This window comes from Rattus norvegicus, chromosome 18 (genome assembly GCF_021556685.1).
Source record: "Rattus norvegicus strain SHRSP/BbbUtx chromosome 18, alternate assembly SHRSP_T2T, whole genome shotgun sequence".
NCBI lineage: Eukaryota > Metazoa > Chordata > Mammalia > Rodentia > Muridae > Rattus > Rattus norvegicus.
Genome location: NC_141551.1, coordinates 3,821,853 through 3,849,418, shown reverse-complemented (window position 1 = coordinate 3,849,418; position 27,566 = coordinate 3,821,853). Strand labels below are relative to the sequence as shown.

Below are 27,566 nucleotides of genomic sequence, written 5' to 3'. Positions count from 1 at the left end.
ACCCATCCCAAGCACTAAATTGAGGAAGTCACTTAGCACAAGTCATGAGGTCCCCGACATACCCCTACTGTGTTCTAATGGATGCCAACAATTAATAAAATTTAATAGCTGCTCTCTCCCTCCATCTTCCCACACTCACATACTTTACAAACATCAATAATTATGGGCAAGCACTGTTATAAGCATCACGATATAATACTGTATATAGTAAACATATATATATATATAACTTTATCATATTCTTATGTGTTTATTTGTGTGCATGCATGTGTGCACACGTGTACATGGATGTGCACTTGTGGCGGGCAGAGGACAACGTGCTAGGGTTGGTTCTCTCCTCCCACTGAGTGGATCCTGGTCCTGAGGACCCACTCGGGTGTTCAGGCTTGGCAACAAGTGCCTTTACTGTCTGAATCATTTATAGGTTAATGGATGAGTTCCTTTGGCAAGTCCAATTGTAGCAGTCATAAAGAAAGCTTTAAAACACCCAATGCTAAGTGGCTTCCACACTCAAACTACTCAAGAGTTCTTCAAGCCAATAAATATGCAAATCTGTAAAAAGGAATAACACTTAATGGATTTAGAGACATAAAGATCCACCTGTCAACAGAAATAGATGCCACGCCCCTGCCCTGTGAGCACAGAGAAGGCTGCCACGCCCCTGCACTGTGAGGGCAGCCCCGCCCCTGCACTGAGGACAGCCACGCCCCCACACCATGAGCACAATGAGGACAGCCACGCCCCTGCACTGTGAGCACAGAGAAGGCTGCCACGCCCCCACACCGTGAGCACAGCGAGGGCAGCCATGCCCCTGCACTGAGGGCAGCCACGCCCCTGCATTGTGAGAGCAGCGAGGGCAGCCACGCCCCCGCACTGTGAGCAGAGTGAGGGCAGCCACGCCCCTGCATACTGTGAGCGCAGTGAGGGCAGCCACGCCCCTGCACTGTGGGGCAGCCACGCCCCTGCACTGTGAGCAGAGTGAGAGCTGCTTGCACCCAGCATTTGCAAAGATCCGTAGGCGTGTTTTTCTCCAGCGCCTCAGAATTCATCCAGGATCCATTCTAAAGAATTACTGTAAACATGTTTAAAACACTATGTGGAAGCAACATGATTGAGCCAAAACTATACAGCAAATAAGTTATAAAATACTTTGCAGGCATTATTTTGAGGATGTCTTAATGCTATGAAAATGCTAATGATATGTACTGTTAAATAAATTGATTTTAAAATTTACATAAAAAGGCTAAGTTTTAATTGTAAATAAAGTCAAACCAATAATATTTTACAAGGTTATCTTGGAGAGGGGCAGTGCAGATTTTTCTTTGCCTTTTTTTTTTTTTCTTTACTTCTTTTCAGAGCTGGGGACTGAACCCAGGGCCTTGCGCTTGCTAGGCAAGCACCCTACCACTGAGCTAAATCCCCAACCCCTTTCTTTGCCTTTTTATTTGAATGAGTTTACTGAAATTTCTAAAATGAATATGCATTTATGATCATGAAAATTAGAGAACAGTGAATGCCTTCGAAACTTAGAAGAAAATCTAAACAATCTCAGATACTGCCTGAGCTGATGTTTGACAAGATTGGGTCCTAGGGACTCAGGTCTGCCCATCTGGACAGAGAGGCTAGGGTTCCACTGGCTGGTTTATCACGCTGTACTGTGGTTTTCACTCACTATCACACCAAAGGCTGCACTGGCAGTATTTCCAGGTATTCTCCTGTGTGCTAAAGTGTGAAACAACGCTGTTTTCATCTGTATGTGGGTAGCTCACTTCTGTTGGGTTCTATTATTTTCTCCTGTGCTTCTCCATGTAGCTTCAGCCAGAAGGCCCAGCCACAAGGGCCAATAGAGAGACTGAGGGACAGTCACAGTCAGCAGCACTCAGAACTACATCAAAGAATGTCTTAATTAATCTGCCGATGAAACAGGAGGAAAGGGTGCTTGAGATTTTGAGAACTTTACACTTTTTTGAGTTTTTGGCATATGGTTGAAAACCAAAGAGTTTGGATTTCAATTTCCTTCCACAGAGGAAACACTTACAGTTGGATCATCACACCCAGAGTCACTTGTCATAGACCCCAACCTCTTCCAGAGTCACACATCATATACCCTACCCTGCTCCCAGTCTCTGCCCTTCCTGCTTTTGTTCTTAGCTTCCTTTCCATAGCCTCTGTTTCAAGACTTTTCCTGCGCACCTTATTCTAATTCACCTGACGTCTCTACTCCCTCACTGAGGGACACAAGCAAGAACTGAATGTCACTGCTCTAGAAGCCTGGGAAAATGTGGGATGCCCCTTGGGAAAACAGAGCTGGCCCCTGTGTTTGGCTCTTCCTCGCTGTGGCTTATAGAGAGGCTTTGGCCTCCAGTGGGCACACTGCCACAGACTGTTTGCATTTTGTTTTTATAATGATTTACTTGTTTACTTGTTTCTTCTAATTGTCCACTTGAAGTGTGGGGACTTTGGGAGGCAGGGGGCTTGCAGTTTATGCCATATGCCACAGAACTGGTCTCTATGAACATTGTAATCTCCTATTCTAATTAGCTCATGGTCACATGTCCAAGGTTCCAATTACACTGACTGCTTCGTCTGCCTTCTCAGGATTACTACACACGGGAAAGGGGGAGATGGCCTCAGTAACACGAGTGTGTAAAGAAGCTTCAAGAGGACTCACCTCTGGCACTGTTTCCCCTCAATGTGCTCTCTGCACTGGCATTCTCCCGAGGGCCCACTACACATGGTAGTGAGCGCTCCGCCAATGTCACACTGACACCCTGAAAGTCAAGAAACAGTTGGGGTTACTACCGAACTGTCTCCCTGACAGATGTTTCCCTCCCGAAGAGAAGAACGACTCTGGTATTCTCAACACTGTCTGGGCTGCTTCTTTCCTGTGCAGATCCTATATCAGGCAGGGATGTCTCAAACATAAGTGACCCGTCTCCTCACAGGTCTACCTCTAATTTCAAGATGTGTGACTGTGGGTCAGCAGCTGGGTACCCTGTTCTCCAGTCAGAGGGGATGGTTGCTCCAGAGCTAAGCCTGGCTAAGTAGCCTGGGAGGAGAGCTCTGTCAGACAAGTCCCCACAGACATGGAAAGAGGGACAGCAGATGCTGTAATCTCAGTGCTGACGGATGGCGCAGAGGCAGGAGCATCCCTGGGACCTACTGATTAGGGATAGCCAAATTAGCAAGCCCCATGTTCACTAAAGACACTGTCTCAAAAAAGAAAATGAAGATCAACTGAAGGGGGTACCTGACATGGACCTCCTACACAGGGCACACATATATATGAACATGAATACACACACACACACACACACACACACACACACACACACACTCACATTCATACACACTCACTCATTCACACACAGAACAGCATTGCTGTAAATAACTTTCATGATGAGGCCCACTTGGAAGTCAAGAGTAGCCTTGTAGGCCACCCATTTCTGGAATTTCATTATTTAACACAAGCCTCTATCTAAGTATCTGGCTTTTTAGCTAATATGAAATATAGCTTCAAGGTGACCAAGCCTCGATGTTAGTCAATATTAGCACGCACCCTCCCTCCCACATATGTAGTTTGTAAATGAAGCAACAGTGTTTCTGGTAGAAGAGAAGTGGAAACAGCACCACTTGGGGTTCCCTGCAAGTCACCACCAAGTTCTCAAGACAGAATGTCTGAGCTCCATCCTTGAAAATCAGCTGCAGACAGTCATGGCGGGGATTCTGACAGCCTCTGTCCTTTAGCATTTTGGCCTGCCCAAGCCCTGCCAAATGTATTTACCTTGACAGCCAAAGTAATTGCTCTTCTCCAAGGAGAAATATCCATCTGCGCAGGTGTCACAAGCATCACCAGTTACATGAGCTTTGCAGCTGCAGTCACCATCTTCCTGTAGAACAAGGACCCGGTCAGCAGCATCTGATACACAGGATTCACTAGCCCTCAGGCTTGGAAGTGGGCTCATCAAACAACAGGAAGCAGGGTAGCCGGGATTGGGAAAATATGCCCATGGTCATGACAACTAGCCAGGGACTGGTACCGTGCTCCAGCAATCCCACAGCCAGCCACTGCAGCACCCCACAGTCATCACACGGAAAGCTGCCCCATGTTACCTGTCCACACTCTCCAATCCCGCTCACTGTCCCTGCCTCATGGCATTGGCACTCTGTGAAGGTAAAGAGGGTATCTATGATCCAGGGGGTATATATACAAGGACAGTTCCCTGGCTCTAGGGACATTACATGCCTACGACAAAACTCATGTGGTTGGATTTCCTGTGGACTTAAGCAACATTCCTCTGCACTGCTGGGCTCAGATCAGGATTGCTTTCTGGGGCCAGTAGACAGATCAATCAACACGATCCGTCTAGAGTGATGGCTAGCTTGTGGCAATTCTAGCACAGAGTTTATAAATGTCCCCAATGGCAAGGTCATTGTTGACGTGCCCTAAAGATTGGTCATTTCACTTAGACCTCTTGTTAGGTGTTTTTACTTGTTGTCCTGGCTTTAATAATTGTACAAAATAAACGATGCAGTAGGCTCATGTCATTGTTATATTGTGTGCATTAAAATTAAAATAAAGTTTATCCAGAAAGAGTGGTTTATAAAAGCAAAGAGTTCAAAGGTATTTATCAAGAAGCTGCCTTCCCAAACAACAAAATTCAAATGGAAACAGTATAGATAAATCTTTGCCCAAAAATGATAGTTCTGCCCTGAATGGAGGTGGGGGACACCAAAGCAACATGTTGAACAAATCAAATTAGTTTGACACAGAGCTCTCTTAACATAGCCCACCAAAACCCATCCCTTCTGCTCAAACTCCACCCCACTTCTAACTAAGCAGGGCTCACATGGGCTCACAGAGACTGAAGTAGCAAACACAGGGCCTGCATGGGTCTGCACCAGGCCCTCTGCATATATGTCATTGAGATAAGCTTGGTGTTTTTCTGGGACTCCGAATAGCAGGGGCAGGTGTCTCTCTGACTCTCTGCCTGCTCTTGAGACTCTTCTTCATGTTGGGTTGCCCTACCCAGCCTTGATATGAGGGCCTTTTTGCCTTGTCTTATTGTATCTTGCTAGTCCTGCTTGGCTGTTATCTCTTGGAGGCCTGTTCTTTTCTAAAGAGGGAACAGAGAAGGAGTGAATCTGGGAAAGGAAGGAGGTGGTGGGCAGCTAGAAGGAATGGGGGAGAGGAGGGGAAATGGTTGGGATAAACTATCTGAGAGGATGATATATTTACTGAGAAGGCAAAAATAAAGAAGCAAGAACTCCGAAAGATATGGCAGAGTGCATGCAGCAGCTTACCTGAGCATCCACGGGGGTTTTCTTTGGCCAGATCCCAATATAGTGGTTTGCAGACACTACATGTAGGGCTTGTAACATGAAGCTTGCACTGGCAGTAACCCTGGAAATGAAAATCAAACGATATCTGGCATTTTGAAGTCAAGACCTGTTTCAAATGTGTGTTTTCAGCAAAGCTTTGTTAGCGAAATAAATTTTGACCACGAAAGATAAGCCAAGGGATTTACTAAAGCCCAGGATTACTTTAAAGAGTCTTTTGAACTTGAAAAGGGGGGGGCATTCCAAAGCAGCTGGGAACAAATATAAACAAATTCAAAGAAATATCACATGATTATCTCATTAGATTCTGAAAAAGCATTTTATAAAATACAACATCCCTTCATGTTAAAAGTATTGGAAAAATCAGTAATTCAAGGTCCATACCTAAACATAATAAAAGCAATATACAGCAAACCGATAGCCAATATAAATTTGAATGAAGAGATACTTGAAGCAATCCCACTAAAATCAGGAACTAGAGAAGGCTGCCCACTTTCCCTGTATCTATTCAATACAGTACTCAAAGTTCTAGTTAGAGCAATAAGACAACAAAAGGAGATCAACGGGATACAAATTGGCAGGGAATAAGTCAAGATATCACTATTTGCAGATGATATTATAGTAGATATAAGTGACTCCAAAAATTCCACCAGAGAACTTCTACAACTAATAAATAACTTCAGCAAAGTGGCTGGATATAAAATTAACTCAGACAGATCAGTAGCCTTCCTTGATACAAATGATAAATGGGCTGAGAAAGAAAATAGGGAAACAACACCTTTTACAATAGTCATAATATAAAATATCTTGGTGTAACTCTAACCAAACAAGTGAAAGATATGTATGACAAGAACGTCAAGTCTCTCGAGAAATAAGAAGACCTCAGAAAATGGAGAGGTCCCCCATGCTCGTAGATTGGTAGGATTAACATAGTAAAAATGGCCATTCTACCAAAAGCAATCTACAGATTCAATGCAATTGCCATCAAAACCGCAACACAATTCTTCAAAGACATGGAAAGAGCAATTCTCAATTTCATACGGAAAAAAAAAACAAAAAAAGCTAGGATAGCAAAAACAATTTTTAACAATAAAAAAACTTCTGGGGAGAATCACCATCCCTGACCTTAAGCTCTACTACAGAGCAATAGTGATTTAAAAAAAAAACTGCATGGCATTGGTATAGAGACAGACAGGTAGATCAGCGGAATAGAATTGAAGACCCAGAAATAAAACTACACACTTATGGACACTTGACAAAGAAGCCAAAAATATGCAATGAACAAAAGAAAGCATCTTCAATAAATTGTGCTGGTCTAACTGACAGTCGGTATGTAGAAAAATGAAAATAGTTCCATATTTGTTACCTTGCACAAAGCTAAAGTCCAAGTGGATCAAGGACCTCAAAACAAAACCAGATGCACTGAACCCAATAGAAGAGAAAGCAGGAAAGAGTCTCAAACTCATTGGCATGGGGTTGGGGGGTAGGATTTCCTAAACAGAACTCCAATGGCTCAGGCTCTAAGATCAAGAATTGATAAATAGGACCTTGTGAAACTGAAAAGCTTCTATAAGGCAAAGGACATAGTCAATAAGGATAACTTGGCAACTTACAGATTGGGACAAAAAAAAATCCTTACTCACCCCATATCCGAGAGGGGGCTAACATCCAAAGAATATAAATAACTCAAAAAGCTAACCTCCAAAAACAAAACAAAACAAACAAACAAACAAAAAACCCAAACAACCCAATCAAAAGATGGGGTATCGAGCTAAACAGAGAATTCACAACAGAGGAATCTTGAATGGCCAAGAAGCACTTAAAGAAATGTTCAAAGTCCTTAGTAATCAGGGAAATGCAAATCAAAACCCTGAGATTCTACCTCACACCAGTCAGAATGGCTAAGATCAAAAACTCAGGTGACAGCAGATGCTGGAGAGGATGTGGAGAAAGAGGAACACTCCTCCATTGTTGGTGGGATTGCAGACTGGTACAACCACTCTGGAAATCAATCTGGAGGTTCCTCAGAAAATTGGAAATAATCTACCTGAAGACCCAGCTGTACCACTCTAGGGCAATACACCCAAAAGATGCTCCATGATGCCACAGGGACACGTGCTCCACTATGTTCATAGTGGCCTTATTTATGATAGCCAGAAGCTGGAAACAACCCAGATGTTCCACAACAGAAGAATGGATACAGAAAATGTGGTCCATTTACACAATGGAATACTACTGAGCTAATAAGAAAAAGGACATGGTGAATTTTGCAGGCAAATGGATGAGCTAGAAAATGTCATCCTGAGTGAGGTAACTCAGACCCCAAAGGACAGGCATGGTATGTACTCACTGATAAGTGAATAGTAGTCAAAAAAGTACAGAATACCCAGGAGACAAGTCAAAGGGCCCAAGTGAGGATGCCTCAATCCCACTTGGGAGAAGAAAGCAATTGGGGGGGGAGGGAGGGAGGGAGGGACCTGGGTGTGAGAGGAGAGATGGAGGGGAAAGGGGGAGCATGATCAGAAATTGGGAGGGGGTGTTGGGGGACAGGACAGAAGCCCTAACGGCCAGCAGAAAGAATGGAAATATGCAATCTCTGGAGGTGGGAAGTGGGGTGTCTCTCTAGAATGTACCAGAGACCTGGGAGGTGAGGAGATAGTCAGGACTCAAGGGGAGATACCTTAGATGAAATGCCCTACAGTGGGGAGAGGGAACTTGGAGAGTCCACCTCCAATAGAAAGACAGGTCATCAAGTGGAGGGATGGGGTTGCTTCTGTCAAAAACTCTAACCCAGAATTGTTCCTGTCTAAAAGAACTGCAGAGATAAAAATGGAGAAGAGACTGAGGGGAAGGAGGTCCAGTGACTGGCTCAAATTGGGATCCATCTCAAGAGGAGGCTCCAAGGCCTGACACTATTACTGATGCTATGGTGTGCTTACAGACAGGAGCCTAGCATGGCTGTCCTCTGAGAGGTCAACAAGCATCTGACTGAGACAGACGCAGATACTTACACCCAACCAAGAGAAGGAAGCCAGGGGGCCCTGTGGTTGAATGAGGGAAAAACTGTTAGAAACTGAGGAGGAGGGTGACCCCATAGGAGGACCAGCAGTCTTAACTAACCTGGACCCTCTCAGACACTGAGCCACCAACCAGGCAGCGTACACTAGCTGATAAGAGGCCCTGACACATATACAGCAGGGGACTGCCTAAGAGAAGATGCACCTAACCCTGGAGAGACTCGAGGCCCCAGGGAGTGGGGAGGCCTGGCAGGAGGAGGGGCGGAGAGGGATAGACCGGGGAGAGGAAGAATGGGATGAGAAACCATAAGAGGGCAAACCTGGAGGGGGGAAAATACTGGACTGTAAAAAAATTAAAAGTAATAAAAAAGAGGGGTATTTTTATTTGATGCATTTGAGTGTTTTACCTGCATGTATATATGCACACCATACGTGTGCCTGGTGCCCGGGGAGGCCAGAAGCAGGCACGTGATCCCCTAGAACTAGACTTAAGCATGGCTGTGAGTCACCATGTGGGTGGGTGTTGGGAACTGAACTTGAGTCCTCTGTAAGTAACCTCCAGGAAAAACTAACTGCAGGACTCCAGGATGCGAAATTTAAGTAAACCTTACTATTTTTTTTAGTAAAAAATACATATGCATCTAGAATTTAAAATCATGAGGTTGCCCAGTTTAAGCAAATTGTGTCTTATGTTAATTTCAGGAAGTTTCCACAGGGTAGCCATGACCTTTCATAGAGGCCCCTACTTACCAAGCTGGAGTCCATGGTCCCAGCTGGATCGCAAACACTGCTGGACCCTGCAGGAGATTCAGAAGTGTTACCAAGTCTGGCTGCTGATCTAGATGCTGCAACATTTGTTAGATTCCCCCCCCCCTTTTTAAAAAAGTGCACTGACATCTATGCTTTTGAGAGATACGTGACAGAGACCATGTGTAACTCACACTAAGACAAGCCAAGAGATCTTTGTGATACTGGATCTGCCCTGACTCATCTGTCACTCAGTGACTCTGCCCTGCCTAGGAACACAACTTCCTTTCTGTGTTTAGTGCTTGATACCCTTTACTGTTAATATATATTTCAATTTGTTTTTGAGAATTACATGTAATATATTTTGATCATATTCTCTCTCCTCCCTCAACTTCTCCCAGATCCTTCCCTAACTTCCTTGCAAAACCTCCTTTCTTAATAGGTGATGGTTACACTGAAATTTTGAGCATCTTTAGAATTGTCCAGAAGAGGGCGATATTGCACCTCTTTTAAAAAATGTTATACCTAAATAAACATTCAAAAGAAGGTCAACATAAAACAGGGAAATTTTAATTCTCCCTGTCCGAGTGTGCACTGAAGTTCTTGGTGACGTCATCTGATGTGCTTTCCCGCCTTCCCTGCAGAGGCTATCTCTGAGCACTTGCAATGCCTTGGTATTGCTCTGACAGGAACCTGGTTGAGCCTGCTTCCATGGCTAGTTTTCGCCATGATACATATACATAACAGGATCGTATATCCTTACAAATTGTCCCTTATCGTTTTGCCTGTTTCCTCTTTATAAGTTTGTCTCCGTTTCTCATGATGTCCTTCTCTCCCCCCCTCTTTCTGTGGCCACCCACACCTCATTTTCTCTTCTTTTGTCTTCCATAGTGACCACGCCCCGTCCTGGGCTCCTCCCGTGGCATGGCCTGTGTCACTGTCCAGCTCGGATACAGCTATGGCTACTCTGTCTCTGCCCCAGCACTCACGGATCTGGTGACCTCACAAGGACCACAGGCCTTCTCAGGGGAAGCCCTGCAGTAGCTGTCTACACTTTCTGCCCTGGACAATTCTGATTAGGAAAGTTCTGGAAAATGTCATCCTCTCTTCTACCCAGTCCTACCCAGCTCTGGATGCTTCACCCTCAGTGTCCCCAGGAACCAGAGGGTTCCTACAAAGACCAGTTTTCTGATGGAAAGTCTGGGTCAGTCTTCTACAAACTGCCTCCCTCCATAGCACAAAAGATCTCTGAAATCCCCAGGCTGGAGCTATTAGCAGGCCTGGGGCTGCCACATTAAAGGGCTTGGGGGAATGCAGGTGGCTCGTGTCTGTGTTAGAAGACCAGAACACAGCTCTGGTCCCTCTCAGCCTACAGCAAAGATCCTATGCAGCCCACATCAGCACCCAGAGTCACTAGGACAGAGGCATGAGCCTTGGTGCACAGGGGCTGGGTGGGGCGTCAACAATGCAAGGGCAAATTTGTGGGGTTACATTGACCAGGCTGATGCAGAGGACTGAGAAGCCCAGGTGTTTTATGAATGGGTTATTAAAGTCGTTCTCTTCAGACACTGACTGTCTCTGGGCTTGAGTGTGTTGATGGCCGTGCTTCCACAAACGCTGCCTACAGAAGACCAAACCAAATACTTAGGGTGGTTTGAGTCAGTGTAGAGAAGACTCATTAGGCTTCTCCAAGAGGTTGGCTGCACCCACTCAGATGAGGACCGTGCCTCCAACATGCCGCAGGCTTCCTTACCTTGGCAGTAGGGAAAATCGTAGGCTCCTGAGAGACATCTGTCACACCGCCTCCCCGTTACTCCAGGCAGGCATTCACACTGGCCAGTCTCTGGGTCACAGGGCACTGGATAGGATCCACTAGTTGAACACTGGCAAGCTGCAAGAAAGAGCGGATCAGACTCGGGCATGCATTAGAGTACATAGGGCAGAGCCCTGGACAGGCGCCCTCAGGTAGGGCCAGAAAGACACAGATTCAAGTTCCAGATTCACGTCTTTGATTGCGCTAAGCCTCATTTTCCCCTCCCTTACATGGGGCTGATTCTGAAGTCTAAGGATTAAATACTTGACAGGTAAACCACGCCCCTCGCAGTCAGGACTTACGAGGACAATGGTTTTGCTGCTATTGTTAGTTTCATGCTCAGCAAGACTGACGGTGGAAAAGGGGGGCTCAGGGGGCACTGCTCATGTTCAACAATGGCACTCAGAGGAAGAAGAGAGGAAGAGATGACAAGACACATAAGTCACTTGAGGGTGGATGTCAATGCCACATCCCACTGGGATCAAACTATCCCACTGGGACCAGCTTGTGAATGTCCCCAGTTTCCTTTTCTCTTCATATTCATTTTCTCATGGTCTAGTGTAGTTAAACCATCATGGAAAGGGTTACACAGGCTGGGCAGGGAATGGGTTGGGAAATCCATCCAGAGTCCTTTGTCCTGTGGCAGCATCTCTGTCTAAATGAGCAAATACTCAGGCAGAGCAGAGAGGAGGGATTCTGCCTGTCCCGCCCCAGCTGCGTCAGGTTCCTATGTCTGCACTTACACTCTCACAGGTCTACACACAGGTCTCTCACAGGTCTGCCACTGCCCGGTGTCACGCCCCTTTGGACTGTGTAGACCCTACTGCTGGGAGAGGAAGCCAGGGTGAATGGCCTGGCTAACTTCTTACTGCCAAGAGTCTCCCATCTTTACAAGGTCTGGAAGGAACTGGAGAGATGATCTCACGGAATCTCACAGTTACATGGTAAGGTTCAGAAGGTAAAAGGCATTCTCGAAGTTACTAAATCAGTCTATGAAGCAAAGGGTTCCTCCCCGCCTCCCAGCCACCGTAGGATCTCACTCATTTGGGTCAAACTCGTGTGTGAGTGACCTGCTTAGCCTCACTGGACCTCAGTCTGTCCTCCTGTAAACTGGAGTTGATAACAGATCTATCTCCTGTAGTCATTAGAGAATTATCAGCCATGAAGATGGGAAGCTATTGGCAAAGAGGAGTCCCTCCATGTTTGCTCCTTCTGATGTCTCTACTCCAATTTCTATCTCCCCACATGTGTCCTTTGACTACTCCATCCTGGATAAGTGGGTACGATGACTTAGCACTTCTGACTGCCAAGTTTTTATTCAGTGTGCTCAGTAAAAATTTAATTATATATGTATATATATAATTAAATACTATATAGTAAATATTAAATATATATAATAATTAAATATATAATAATTAAAATAATACATATTTATATATATAGTAAAAAACTCAATTGTGTGTGTGTGCATGTGTGCGTTTGAGACAACTTCATTTGCAAGGTCACCAGATTCCCACCCTAGTTGAGAACCACCATAGGTAAAGTCCCCTGTCTGATGTTTGTTGTGTACATAGACAGCCTTGGGATCTAGGAGACACACAACTAAACTTTAAGGCAAAGAGTCTTGAGGGAGCAAGATGGAGACCATGCTTTCTCTTGTCATTCTCTGGCAGGGTGTGGCCAGAGCTGCATGGGGACTCACTCTGAAGGGGCTTTTTAGTATGAATGACAGTCCCACCATGTGTCTGCCCTGCTGTCACCGCAAACTCTCCGAGGGAATGAACAAGGCTGCTCTCCCCATAAGCAAATGGCTTGGGAATCCAACAAGCTATAGTGACAGTTTTGGAGAACGTGCCACCACCCCCCCTCCTCCCCAGCATTCCAGCAGACAGCAACTGGCATTCCACTGCATTTAATGGTCGCATGGCTAGGTGTGTGTTGTGGGAAAATATAAAAACATGCATCCCTGATCTCAAAGAGCTAAAATTCCAGAAGAGGAACTAAAGAATCGGTGATGCACAGTTTCTCACAAAGCTGTGTATGAGAAACTTGCCTAATGTTCCCAACCTGCTGTTGGGAGCTACCTGAACAAGGACATGGATACTGTATGTCCCCACCAAGGTTCCTTCCTGGCCCTGTGGCCCTGCCAAGCCTCTGTTTGTAGAGATTAAGTTTCTAGAGAAATGTTCTCAGCCTCTGTGATTATTGTTTTCGTGAGTCAGCTTGGCTAGGCTGTGGTAGCTAGATGTTTGCTCAAACACCAGTATCAACATCACTACAAACAATTTTTATATGAGATTAACATTCTGATTGATAGACTTTCTAGACAGAGTATACAACACCCTGGGAGGCAGAGGCAGGAGAATTCATGAAAGTTTCATCTCAGCACGAACTATACAGTAAATTCTGGGCTAGCCTGATCCTCTCATAACCCCCTCCATCACACAAAAATGTAGACTTTAGGAAAATCAGGTTACATTCTATGATGTGAACCAACTTCATTGAGTCAGTCAACGTCCCTTAGAGGAAAAAGATAGGTTCTCTTAAAGGTATTCTGCCTACAGACAGTCTTTAGATTCAAGCTATAGCAGTCTCTAGCCTCCTGGCTTTCTTTACAGATCCTAGGCTTAACAGTCAAAAGCATGACTGTGTAAACTAACCTCTCCCTCCGTGTGCGTGTGCATGTGCATGTGTGTGTGTGTGTGTCCCTTCTGGATCTGTTTCTCTGGAATCAAATATAGACTTTGGTTCCTTTTAAATTTATCACCTATACTATCAATGTGGTTTCATCGGTTATCAATGCTAGCTTGCTTTCTGCAGGAGCAGACTCTGATGACTATTCTTTGACTTGGTTTGGGGGCTTCTGGAATTGGCTTTCTAGCCTATCTATAAAAGCATTGTTGACTCCATTCACCCTTCAGTGAAGGGATCAGTGATGAACACATCTTAATGGGACTGCACAGAAGCAAACACATTGCCCCTGTGAACTCCTGATCAAAGATGTATAAAGTGAGGATTTGATAACTGAGATGGGGTTTGGTTCCCTTTGGTTTTTGCAGCTAATGAATAAAATGGCCTTGGCTGGTTGTTTCTCATTGTGCAGGCAGCACAGAAGAGTTCTAGAATCTGATGCCCAGCTCACATAGCACAAACGACCCCACAGTTCTTGTGTCTTTCCCAGAGGAAGGCTGGATCTCCTGCAGCCCCCAGGCAGATTGCTGAGAACCCAGCTTTCAACCTAGTCTGGCAGAATTACAACACAAGTCGAATTCTCAGCCTTGCAAAGTAGCTTTAGGAAAAAAAAATCAAGGAAGGGATAGCGTAATCATAGCTGTCAACTTGGTGGGAAGAGGACCCACGCAGGACACACCCCTCTGGGATACGTGCCCTGCGTGTGCCCAGTGTACAATGCTATTTCTCCCACAACCAGGAGACATGGGTCCAGGAAGCAGACTCAGAGAGAGGATGTGGCGTAGAGACGTGCATGTGAGAGGAGACCAATTGTGGCAGTTTATAAGCTGCTCTAGCTATGCCATGGTTCCCAGGCATCTGGCTAGGTACCAGGTGAGGTAGTGATGGGAAGGTATGTTTTAGAAGAGATTAGACTTGGGTAAAGGAGACGACTTCAGAGCACTTCCTTAAATGAAAGGCACTGCTCCTCCAGACCTGTGTTCTGACCTTAAGAGGGGGCCAGCTCTGCACCAGGCTGCCAGCCTAGCCTGTGGATTTTAGCCCTTCCCGTACCCACAGTCCCCCGAGCCAATTCCTTACAATAAATCTCTCCGAATGTGCCCATGCCTGGGATTGCTGGGGTTGCTGGGGTTGTGAAGCCTGGCCAGTTCAGGCTTTCTCTTCTCCTGCCTTAGGGGAGTGAGTACAAACAGGAAAGCAAGCTTCAAAGAGTCAGGCAGCTGCCTGGAGCAGAGTGCTCTGCTGCTTTCCATGGACAGCACAGACACTGGCCCTTAGGGCCACAGAGGCTGCTCCAGGCCACGCGGTGGAAAAAAAGGCTTGACCTCCAACACAGGGCTATTTTAAATGACTCATTCCATCTGCCATGGTGCCTTTTCATTTTACTCCAGCCGCCCTCAGAACTGCCAAATTCCAAACCCCAACCCTGGCAGCCCTTCCACTACACTCTTGGAAACACGGTGAAGCTTTCAAACCAGTCTAATTCTCTTCTTTGTTCTAGTCTGGGTCCTTTAAGTTTCTGAAGTATTTGCTCCCCCCCACCACCTATTCAACATTGTTTAGGCCTAAAATACTTATATTTCTAAGGTATGTAAAACTAACACAGACTAAGTCCCCCTTGTGGTTTGAATCACAAATGCCCTAGACACTTGCTTATATGTAATGAGACATCTTAGGGGTGGGACTTGAGTGTGTGTGTGTGTGTGTGTGTGTGTGTGTGTGTGTGTTTGTGTGTGTGTGTCCTGTCTGGCCTGGAACTCTTTCTGTAGACCAGGTTAGTCTTGAACACTTGGAGACTCACCTGCCTCTGCCTCCCAAGTGACTGGATTAAAAGCATGCAGCCCCTTGCCCAAGTCTTAAACAAAAATTGTAATATACATCTACTTTGACTATGATCTGTCACATGAAATCTGATGTAGAAATGTCTTGGTGTCTGGCCAACAAACTTCTGATTTAGGATCAGGAAGATGGCTCAGGGATAAAGTGTTTGCCACACAAGACCAGAGAGTTCAATTCTTCATGTAAAGGCAGAAAGATAGCTGTCTGCAAACTTGTCCCCTGATGTTCATACAAATGCCTTTGCATGCATGAACTCCCTGGCATGCTAACACACACACACACACACACACACACACACACACACACATATACACACACACAAACACACACACTTATACACACACACTCACACACATACATCAAACATACACACATCAAACACACACACACACTCATCAAACACACACACAACAATGATAATAATTTTCAAAGTATATTTTAGAGTATATTGAACTTTCAAATTAGATCTACTGGACCTGTAAAAACAAAAGTTCAAGTGGTCAGGAAGCTTGGCCACCATGCTGTCCCCTGTCTCCTAGCCCCAAGGACAGTCCTACTCCACATAGAATGCCAAGCAGATGTCTATGAAATAAATGTGAATGGCCCTAGAAATCCTAGCATGAGTCCTGACCTGGACATGTTCCTGATAGGTGCTATCATGACCCTTACATGGTACCACTAAGGCAGCCACCCTCTCCACCTTCACAGCACAACACAGACAAGAAGCAAATTCAAGTACACAGAGCCCCTCATTACCGAAGCAATGCTTTTACTGCCTAGGATTTGGGGGTCTTCCTTTAGGAAAATAGGTTGGTACCTTACCAGTCAAATCCACAATGCCAACAATAGGTCCCACAACACATATCACAATCCACTTCTCTGGATCTGGACATAAACCTTAGGATATCCTAAGCCTTCCCAACTAACCGCCTTAGATATTTCTTAGGAAAAAGTGGCCTATAAAATGAAGGGCCAGTTCGAGGTTAAGCTGCACAAGGCTTGGCTCCAAGGGGTTCTCTGGGTCTAGCATGCACCTTTGTTTTGCTGCCAGGTGGCTGACAGCTTTCCCAGGGCCATCCCTTGAGCATCCCAGACCCCGGCCTTCTGGGGTGCCAGTCACAGGTCGGTGTGGCTGAGGTTTAAGGGAAGCTTCAGTGCCATGGGCCTTCAGCTCATGGTCAGAGGAAACCATTGTTCCCACACACACTCCACCCTACCCCTGTATCCTCTGCACCAGCAAACCACACTGGATCAGGAAAAGAAGTTCAGACAGGAGGAGGAAAGGAGGGAGACAAAGAGAAAAATGAAGAGGGTGGAGAAGAGAGACAGAAATGAGAGGAGGAAAAGTAAAGGGTGAGCCGTCCTTCCTTCTGCTGTCACCGACCCAGAAAGTCACCATTGTGTTGCTGTGCCTGAAGACAGAGTGCACAACTGAACACAAGTACACGTGTAAGTCTAGTACGTCAGTCTCTTATTGGTGATCTGGTTCCATGAAATGAAATTACAGGGTAGTTGAGTGAATCAAAGTAAAAATAAAACAATATGGTCTCGTACTTCCAAAGTCTGGAATCAATTAATTTAACGAAAAGCATAACTCCAAGTCTGCAGTCTCAAGAACAACTTAAAAGTGGTTCTGTTTTTGGGGTTGTTGTTGTTTTAAAATTCACTTTAAAGAAGTTTGGTTTTTTTTTTTTAACATCTTTAAAGCAATAAAGGGCAAAGCCATAAGAACCAACTTTAGCAAAGATATCTGATGTAGCATTTAGGGCAATGTTGATTTAATTCAGAAACACAATAGATTTAGTAATCTTTTCTCTAAAAGAAAAAGACCATTAAAGGCCCATAAGATGGCTCATTGGGTAAAAGCACTTGCTACTCAAGCCTCATGGCCTGTGTTTAATCCCAGCACCACAGAAAAAGCCAGTGCAATGGCTTAGTCAATCACAGAACCTGTCACAGAGCCCAGTGGCCTGAGTTTGATCCCTAGGACCCACACAGTGAAAGGAGAGAGCCAACTCCCAGGGCACAAACATGTGTACAAGTTAACGATAGATACAAAATTTATCTTTTTAAAAGAAATCAAGCACAAGAGGACAGAAACTGAATGTCTGTAGACTCAGATTCTTCCAGAATGTTCCAAACTTGAGGTAACAAACTGCAGGGTAGACTTGGATCCCACCTCTGGAATAAACAGCTGGTTTCATATCCAAGTCTAACAACAGTTATTTAATGAGCATTGCGGGATTCTGGGAAGGTGGACCACATGAGCAGACCCTTCTCTCCACTGAGAGAAAACACAAGATCAAGAATGGCGCTTGAGTGCCCAGGTCTAAGCCACACCCCCTCCGCCCTCACATTCTGAGCAGAACAGAGGAAGGAGCAGAAAAGAGGGCTGAGTGAAAGCATCAAGTCTACCTCCCATGCATGTGAGCCCCTCTCTCTCTCCACTTGGACCCACAGTCAGGGGCCAACAGGAGCTGAGGACAAACATGCACAGCAGGGACCCGTCTGCTAGTGTTCCACTAGCCCTGTCCCTCAAAGCCTCCAGTGAGCCTTGTCATTTTGATGCTTCCAGTGAGCTCCAAAGACTTTGGAAGACCTTAGATCGGTGATCCTCAACCTTCCTCCTAGTGCTATGACCCTTTAATACAGTTCCTCATGTTGTGGTGACCAACCATAAAATTATTTTCATTGCTACTTCATAACTGTAATTTTGCTACTCTTTATGAAACAAAATGTGAACATCTGTGTTTTCCAATGGTCATAGGCACCCCTGGGAAAAGGTCATTTGACCCCCAAAGGGGTCAGGACCCACGGCTTGAGAACCACTGCCTTGGAAGCAGACGTCCAAACAAACTGAAATAGAAAATTACTCAAGACGATAAATTCTTATATATGTATCAACTCTGACTCCAGTCTCTTAAAACAGGAATAAGCAACATTTTTATACGCTCAGCTATGGCAGGGTCAGACATTGCTTTTTAAGAAGAAAATACCACAGTTAGAGCCAAGTCCTTGGGGTACAGAAGGACACTCCTCAGACCACTGAGGACCTAACACGGTTGTCATTTCTTGGTTGTGGCACCCAGTTTTGCTTCAGGGGATCTGTCCTTCTGGCTTCACCCATGAGGTTTAGCTGTGTTTTATGCTATTCCTGCCTCCATGGATGTGGGAACTCAGGTTTGACTCACCAGGATCCCACGCCCATGGGACTGATCTCTTTAGTGTAAATCTTTGTGGGTGTGCCTTTTGATTTTCCAGAGTTAACAAGAGTTGCACAGAGAGGGGAGGAGATGGTTTCAGTCGCCAACTATTTTGTTTTTGTTGAAAAGATGGGAACTAAATGAGAATACCACGTACTCCAGTGGATTTATAGAAAAGTAACTGGAGAACTCTCTGTCTACCTCATACTCCGGGAAGGAGAGTGGGAGACAGCCAGCTACAGGACACTTCTCCATCACAGACCCATTCTAACGCTTGGAAGAGGGCCACGGGATAAAACAACCCACCGGTTCTCACCGTTGTCCCCAGACATTGCTAGGCTTGTATTCAGTTACTGTGCATGATGTGGATGAAGGCCACGCCCCTTTGATTGACTAACTCCAGTCATCTTCTTATTTACCAGTCTCGGGTTTAAGTTAGCAAAATGCGTTAGTCAGTTTTTTTGTTGCTGAGACAAAACGTTCAAGTCAACTTAAAAAGGAGAAAAGAAGGGTTTATGTGCAGTGTGGTCCCATCCAGGAGCACCGACCCTTTTTGCTTTGATCTTGTGGTGCAGTTGAACATCTCACATCCTCAGCTATACCACAGGTAAGTCCCTGTAGGTTGGGACCATGTTGGCCTTCTGAAACGGAAGCCTTACCTCCAAGCTCCCTCCCCTCAGCTCCTCATGTACTGAGGCTTAAAGCAACAAAGGAAGTAGCCTGCAACATCCTCTAAACCTTCACCACTGGAGAGATGGCTCTCCGAAACTGGTACTGTGTACAGGGGCAAAGTTACCCAAGCAAACTCCATAAGCGGTTTGACCCAGAATGCACTGGATCGGGATTCAGACGGGCACACCTGTGCTCCCATAGGAAAAGTTCATGTTCTCACTTCTGAGTGTACATCTGCTTCAGGTCAAGGTAGAGAGGGAAAGGGTTGCCTTCTCCTTATTCCTCTCCTCATACCTTCCAGGTAACCCAGGAACCAGGAAGGGACAGCTGAGGCCCTCTGTGGCTGACAGAGATGGAGACAGAGAAATGAGAGTGGCCCATGAGCAGAGTCGGGAGAAGAAGAGGGGTCTGGAGCATGGCAAGCAGACACATTAGGAGAGGATCACAGGCTCCTACGTGATGTAGAGGAAGAGTGAGCAGAGGCAGAATGGAAGAATGCCGTGTTTGAACAAGACACTCCTCAGTACCAGAAACTCGGCACATCAGTGTACATGTGGCCCTCACAACAATGGGGACAGTTCGAGTCTGTAAGGGATGGTCTTGACTGCCTTGAAGACCCACTCTGAACATGGGCTCTACCCTTCGGTAGCAGCCTACATAGAAGGACATGGGAAAGGGGAAGCCTCATGGTTTTGCTGGCTTGGACTTCATTCTCTACAAAGCTCAGCTACCTGGTGGCTTCTGACAACTGTTTCCTCCACAGATACTAGAATCTGCTTCTCCGTGCTCCAGTGCGGACGAACGGCTCTATAGGAATCCTCCAGGACTTCAGCAAAGGTAGGGACTGCCGAGACATGCAGTCTGGTGGCACCCTGTCTGTCCTGTCTCCTTCTCTTGTCCACCTGGCAGGTTCCTAAACTGTGGCACCACTGACCCTTCAAAGCTAGGACTTGAACCTGAGGTGACCACTACCCAACCCAGGCACTTGACTATCATAGAGGAGGAAGGACAGAGTGGGAAAAAGAACGGTCTCAGGGGACAGTAGATGTCACATCTGTATACAAGGCAGGTTAAACCACGGGCTATGGTGCTCTGACAGAAAGGCTATCTGCTTCCTCAGGAGTCCAACCTGGGAACCAGTGATCATCATCTCTGTGGCTTACCCTCTTACCTTGGCATATTGGGAATGAATAGGACCCCGAACGGCAGGAGTCACACCGGGGACCCTCAACCCCAGGACGGCACAGGCACCTGCCACGATCGTCACATATCTCGGGGAGAACACCTTCCAAGTTACAGTCACACCCTGCAAAGAAAGAGACTGTCAGAGAGACCACTTCACGCTTCTCCCAGGTTACTGCCATGTAATAGAGACTGAAAGATTTACAGCTAGCCAGCCTCCTTAACCCTTAAGACATCACTGTAAAGGGAACTAGAATAAGGATTGGAAAGGTCATAGGTACCGCCTATAAACATCCCAGAGTGGAACTGGGTTTGTAAAGTAATCACAGTCGCTCAACATCTACACCTGTGAAAGGCTTCTTTTCCTCCCAAGCTAAATGCTAGTACAGAAGAACTTCATTTAACAGATTCCTATGTAATAGAACTTTTAATTCAATGTACTTACATTTTCTTTTGTGTGTGTTCGTGTTTGAGTGTATAAGTGTGTGTGTATGTATGTGCGTGAGAGTGTGTGTGTGTGTGGTGCGTGTGTGTGAGTGTGTGTGAGTGCATGTGTGAGTGTGTGAGTGTGTATGTAAGTGTGGGTGAGAGTAAGTGTATGTGAGTGTGTGGTGTGTGTGAGTGTGTATGTGAGAGTGTGAGTGTGTATGTGAGTGTGTGTGTGAGTGTGTGAGTGTGTGTGTGCGCCCATGTGTGTGTATGTGAGTGTGTATGTGAGTGTGTGTGAGAGTGTGTAAGTGTGTGTGAGTGTGTATGTGTGTGTGAGAGTGTGTGAGTGTGTATGTGAGAGTGTGTGAGAGTGTGTGAGTGTGTGTATGTGAGAGTGTGTGAGTGTGAGTGTGTATGTGAGTGTGTGTGCGCCCATGTGTGTGTATGTGAGTGTGTATGTGAGTGTGTGAGAGTGTGTGAGTGTGTATGTGAGTATGTGAGTGTGTGTATGTGAGTGTGTGAGTGTGAGTGTGTATGTGAGTGTGTGTGCGCCCATGTGTGTGTATGTGAATGTGTATGTGAGTGTGTGTGTGAGAGTGTGTGAGTGTGTATGTGAGTGTGTGAGTGTGTGTGTCCGTGTGTGTGTGAGAGTGTGTGAGTGCATGTGTGAGTGTGTGAGTGTGTATGTAAGTGTGTGTGTGAGAGTGAGTAAGTGTGTGTGAGTGTGTGGTGTGTGTGAGTGTGTGTGTGAGTGTGTATGTGAGTGTGTGAGTGTGTGTGGTGTGTATGAGTGTGTGAGTGTGTGTGAGTGAGTGTATATGTGAGTGTGTGAATTGTGGTGTGTGTGTGAGTGTGTGAGTGTGTATGTGAGTGTGTGTGAGAGTGCATGTGTGTGGTGTGTGTGTGAGTGTGTGAGTGTGTGTGTGAGTGTGTGTGTGCCTGTGTGTGTATGTGTGTGTGAGAGTGTGTGAGTGTGTATGTGAGAGTGTGTGAGTGTGTATGTGAGTGTGTGAGTGTGTATGTGAGTGTGTGAGTGTGTGTGTGAGCCCATGTGTGTGTATGTGAGTGTGTGTGAGAGTGTGTATGTGAGTGTGTGTGTGAGTGTGTGTGTGTGTGAGTGTGTGTGTGTGTGTGTGTGTGTGCCCATGCACGCAGATTTATCAGATGCCTTCACCCTTCATTTGTCTTTAGTCTAGAACTTCACCAAGAAGGCTGAACTCACAGGCTGGAAGCTCCACAGACTGACTATCCCTGCCTGCCATCTATCTCACTGTGGCTCAGAGGATAGGCATCTAGCCAGTTACTTTTCTGTCAACCTGATATAAGCTAGAGTCATTTGGGAAGATGGATCCTCAATTAAGAAAGTGCCTGTCAAACCGCCTGTGAACAAGCCCGTGATGTGTTTTCTTAATTAATGATTGATGTGGGAAAGTCCAGCCTATTGTGGGGACTTTCACCACCAGGCAGAGGGTGGCCCTGGGTTCTATAAGAAAGCAGACCTAGCAAGCCAGTAAGCAGCACCCCTCTGTGGCTCCCACATCAGCTCTGCCTCCACTGCCTTTTCTCAGCCATGGACTGAGTGGGGGGTGGATAGGACGCCGAATGGCAGGAGTCACACTGGGGACCCCGGGACAGAACAGGCACCTGCCACAACCGATCGTCTCACATCTCTGGAAGAATACCTTCCAAGTTACTGTACCTGGGTTTGTAACATGAAAGAAACCCTTTCCTCCGGGTTGCTTATGGGCACAGCGTTCTATCACCGTGAGAGACCCAAGCCAGGACAGGCCTGTGCCACGGCACCCAGCTCTCTGTGTGGTTATGGGGGACTGAACAGGTCCTTGTGCTTGGAGGAAGGCATTCACTGACAGTCTCGGAGGGTGCCAAACTTGGCTTTCCGGGTTTCCATGGGGTTGCTTTACACAGTGTCCCAGACAGGAAGCTTTCAGGCAACAAGGCTGCTGACAGTACACCTAATAATACGTGCCCGCCTCGGGACCTTTGCTCAGACTGTAATATCCTCTGTCTGGAGTGTCCTGTGTGTCCTGCCACAACAGCTTTCTAGCTTACAACTGTCTATGAGCATGACTACTCCTTAGAAGGTCTCTAGGTCTTCCTGTCTGTGTAAACAGAACCCCTCCCTCCCCTCTCTGCTTTCTCAGTCTCCATCTCAGCTGAGATTGTCTTTCACTTTGCTTTAGAACTCTCTCACTGGGAGGCGGCAGGAGTCTGAGGCAGCTCATTGGCCTGAGACCTCTGAGCCAAGGTTGCCACAGGCCTTTCAGCTTTCTGCTCTAACCCTCTGGAAATCCCAAGAGCACCACAGAGAAACCCAGCCAGGCTGCCTCCAGGAGGAGGGTCACATGGAGAGAATCCCTCTACCCACGTAGACCCTTAGCAAGCACAGCAGAGCTGCCAGCAGGTTGTGGACTTGAAGGAGAGACCTTTGGTTGATAAACTACTGTGTTCGTAGCAATCTTTCATTACAGAGTGAAGGCCCTGTTAGCTTGGATCCTTTGCCACCATATGGGACCCAGGTGCCATCAGGTATTTCCCAGGAAATGACATTTCTCAGCAACGAGCTTCTTGTTTGACTCCATTGTGAATATATGAGTAACGGAGTTAAGCACGAGCCTTTTAAGATAGGTATACATGCTATAGTCAAATGACATCATTGACAACCAGCCAGTGGTCATCAACAATGATTCAGGGGTGATCAGGCTAGCTTTGTAGAAGACTAGATGGCTAAGTACTGTTTCCCACACTATGTTGGGCAGCCTACGCACATATGGGTTATGGCTAGAGCCCTGCAGGGGGCCCCCTTTATGGATCAACTATGTGGGTATCCAAAAAGGAATATGAATAAGGTAGTTCCCGTGCACTTATCACAAAGCCTTACAAGGCCCAAGGAGGGTGGCCATATTGGGAGAGAGGGAGGAAAGGGGAGCCAGAGCCCTTGACCCCTTTTGGTCTGGGTTCATGTTTTAGGGTCCTCTGCATACCCTGACCCCGGAGCAGGTGGTACAGTCCCACTGTGCTCAGCACACACAGAAACCCACAGAAAATAACATTTAGCTGCATGGATGGCAGTCCTACACTGGAACATAGGAACTGAGGAACCCAGGAATGAATTGATGTGGGCGACCCTCTCAGCAGGGTCACCTTGGCCTGCAGTTCTTTGCTCCAGTCTCAAAGGTCCAAACCCAGACACTCACGTGCCCCATGTGCTCTGACTAGTGGGGCTACTAGAGTCCCTGGGTCCCTGGAGTAGGTTGAAGGAATGAGCAGCCAGGAGGACAAAAAAGCACATTGGTGTGTTTCATCTACCTGGCCTATGCCTGAACCTCTGCACATCCAGTCTTGCTGGGCAAAGGAGTGACTAGGGAACATTCCTCCATCCCCAATGAGGGGATGTGGCCAATGGTCAGAAGTCAGAGCCACAGCCAGCCACAGCCAGCCACAGCCAGCCACAGCCAGACACAGCCAGACACAGCCAGACACAGCCAGACACAGCCAGACACAGCCAGACGCAGCCAGACACAGCTCATAGTTTGCCCCACTCCATTTCAAAGCACTACACAGATTTGCTGCCCCCTCCTCTTTCCCTCAGTGCCCTGGACAGGAAGGGGTTAATGGTCTATGCTGAGGGTAAATCACTCAATCAGGAATCAGACCTAAAAGACACCCTCACCTACTTCCCCAGGTCTCAACAGTAATTTAACACTGTTGTCTGGAAATATTTTTTTTATAAATCATTACAATACTAATTATGGACAAAGGGAAAGGAAAGGACACTCAGAAATGCTCACTTGTTGTAGGTCACAGGGCCAGGAAGACAGTATGTGTGGCCAAGTATGCCTGACTCAAAGGCGAACATCTGTTTTATTATACTAAAGATGCGAACGGAAAACAATTTTGAAAGCAAGTGTCAGGGTCTGTTCTAGATTAAGGAACATTTCCAGGTCAATCGCAAACAGCAACATTTGCCATCTATCTGTTTATTAACTCCTAAATGTATACTGGCTGACACAGAGACCTAGCTGAGTCCTTCTCCTCACAAAGGAACCACTCGTGTACGATGGAGAACTTCTCTGCAAGGGTTAAAACTAGATAATGATCTCAAATTTTCTAGGCCCTCCCTCTTCTCCTTTGCCCTTAACCCTTAACCTTTCAGACAAAAAGTGAATGACAATTTTGTAGAATCATTTGTCTAATGTAATGATTGGAAATAAATACGAGAGGAAATCAGAACAACAGTACAGTATTTTCATGACCCCTGACTGTTCGTGCTTACAGCTGACAGTTGTTTAATTTGACAAGAAGAGCTTTGGGAGTGGGGGTTCAGATCATGGAGCTGACTCTGTAGTGGCAGTCCCCATACCTTTAGACTCCACCAAGTAAAGATTAAAGTCACTCAGGAGGCAATCGTGTCTGTAATGAACATGCTCAGACTTTATTTTACTATTATTCCCTAAATCAGTGGTTCTCAACCTTCCTAGTGTTGCAGTGACCCCCCAAACATTAAATTTTCATTGCTTTTTTTAACCATAATTCTTCTGTATTGAATTGTGATGTAAATATCTGTGCTTTCCAATGGTCTTAGGTGACCCCTGTGAAAGGTTACTCAACCCCCAAACAGGTCTCAGACCCACAGGAGGAGAACAGCTGATATAGTGTTAACAACTTAATAGCATTTGTTTTAGATATTTTTAGTAATGTGGTAACATGGAACGATGCGTATAGCTTACATGAATAATGTGTCATTTTACATAAGGCACAAGCTTCTGCAGATGTGGGTGACTGAGGTGGTGAGTTTTGAAATGCATTCCCTGCAGACACTGAATTGCAAATAATGCCACTTTGGTACACTGATGATTTTGAGTCAAATGCTCTGGACGACAGCTCCAGGAAGGACTATCCTCCTCCATTTACCTAAAGCAGGCCAGATAACTTCCCATGAGAAGGGTACTCCTTCTGAACCAAGAAAGAACATTCTCAAGGCCAGAGACAGGAGGCTGACGGAAACCAATCTGCGCAAACAACTCTGCAGAAGTCGCTCCCGTCATCCTTTACTTCCTTTGTGCTTCCTCACCGCTGCCTCACTGCTCCCCACCTCAGAACAGGCTCCCGGCCTTGTCAGACACCACAATCTATTGTTCTCTGTGCAGCAGCTCTACAGATCTGGGGACCTGACACTTTCATTGGGTCTTCGTTCTTTCTTTCGACGGCTGTGTAGACAGGGAAATGTGTCGCTGTTGTCCTGTTAATCTGCCTGTGCTGGGTTAGCTCTGACTTTACTACAGAGTCCAGGAGGATGGAACCAAGTTTGCCCTCCTCTGCAGAACTGATGGACCAAAAGCACATTCATGACGAGAGAAGCTTGGAGCTGAGACTGGACCCAGCACTACCCTGACAGCTCCTTACTGGAATCTCATGAGAGCCCAAGGACACAGCTTTGCAGGCTGAGAAGGTCACATGAAGGGGACATTTCACTGTGAACTACAGCCTTGGGATTAAACTACACACTGGAGACTTTGAGGAACTTGGAGTCTCCCTAGCATCCAAATTCAGGGAATCCCAATTTATAACTAAAACAGAAAAAGAAAAGGAAAAAAAAAATCCCCATCCACTAGGTCACAGCGATTTCCTCTCAGAAAAGTCCCTTGAATCCTCGTCTCCTACCAGAGTTTAGAGTTCAGAGCCTCATCCTTCTGTGTCTTATTTTGGGGACCCAGGAAGTGATCTGTGTTCAGTCTTACTAGGGTATTTATTATTTATGTGTAGAGGTGAAAGATACACAATCAGTTCTCTCCTTCTGCCGTGTGGAACCAGATATCAAACTCATGTCATCGGGGTTGGCAGTAAGTGTCTTCGCCCTGAGCCATGGCAAAGCCTCTGCACCCAGTCTCACCCTACTACTCCACTAGCAATCTTGTCAGACTTCCTACTTTTCAAATTACTTTCCAGTGTTGAGTCCCGTGGTGGTGACACAGAGCCTCGGGACACACCCCCAAAGCCCTCCATACTTGCGACAAAGAAGAGCTTTTAAAATATCCCAGGTCGGGGCTGGGGATTTAGCTCAGCGGTAGAGCGCTTACCTAGGAAGCGCAAGGCCCTGGGTTCGGTCCCCAGCTCCAGAAAAAAAAGAACCAAAAAAAAAAAAAAAATCCCAGGCCACCATCTCCTCAAGATGCATTCTAGTCAGCTGCTGTGAGATTACCCTCATAAAGATGCAGATCTGTTTGCTAGCGGTGCCCCTCCATGAGGCCTGGCTGTGAACTGCAAAAGTGCATATTTGAATCCATCCATGCAGCTCTTTCTCTCATCCCCTCAGAGCCCCCCTGCTCCCCCAAGTTCTTCCACCCTCTCCACAGTACAGCCCAGGGGTCTTCCTGTCATCCCCTCCCTACCCCCTCCGCCTCTTTTTCACTGCTTCTCTGTTTAGCCAATTGTTCTTTATGCTCCAAGACTCACCTCAAATGTCTTCCTCCCTGTTGGGGAAGCCAGAACTTCCAACCCACCTACATGCCCCTCCCTTCTCCTTTCCTTCCTCCCTCCCAGCCACCTAGCTGCAGGAGAGACCTTCTTGCTCTCTTAGCTCTGGGTTCTTCCTGCTCACGGGTCTTACCTTCT

General features: G+C 46.3%; 1 protein-coding gene across 3 annotated transcripts in view; it reads right to left on the bottom strand.

Moving 5' to 3' along the window:
- Positions 1-27,566, bottom strand: part of Lama3 (laminin subunit alpha 3) — a 231,870-nt gene that overhangs the window by 129,758 nt on the left and 74,546 nt on the right. For all 3 annotated transcript variants that reach the window (XR_015642374.1, XM_087593013.1, NM_001393748.1), the window contains 7 exon segments: positions 20,494-20,628; positions 10,858-10,995; positions 9,108-9,154; positions 5,305-5,404; positions 4,114-4,166; positions 3,785-3,890; positions 2,672-2,771 (listed from right to left, as the gene is read on the bottom strand). Coding sequence is in view for 2 of the 3 variants with exons in the window: in XM_087593013.1 (XP_087449139.1) it covers positions 2,672-2,771; positions 3,785-3,890; positions 4,114-4,166; positions 5,305-5,404; positions 9,108-9,154; positions 10,858-10,995; positions 20,494-20,628 (679 nt within the window). In the remaining variant the exon portion in view is untranslated.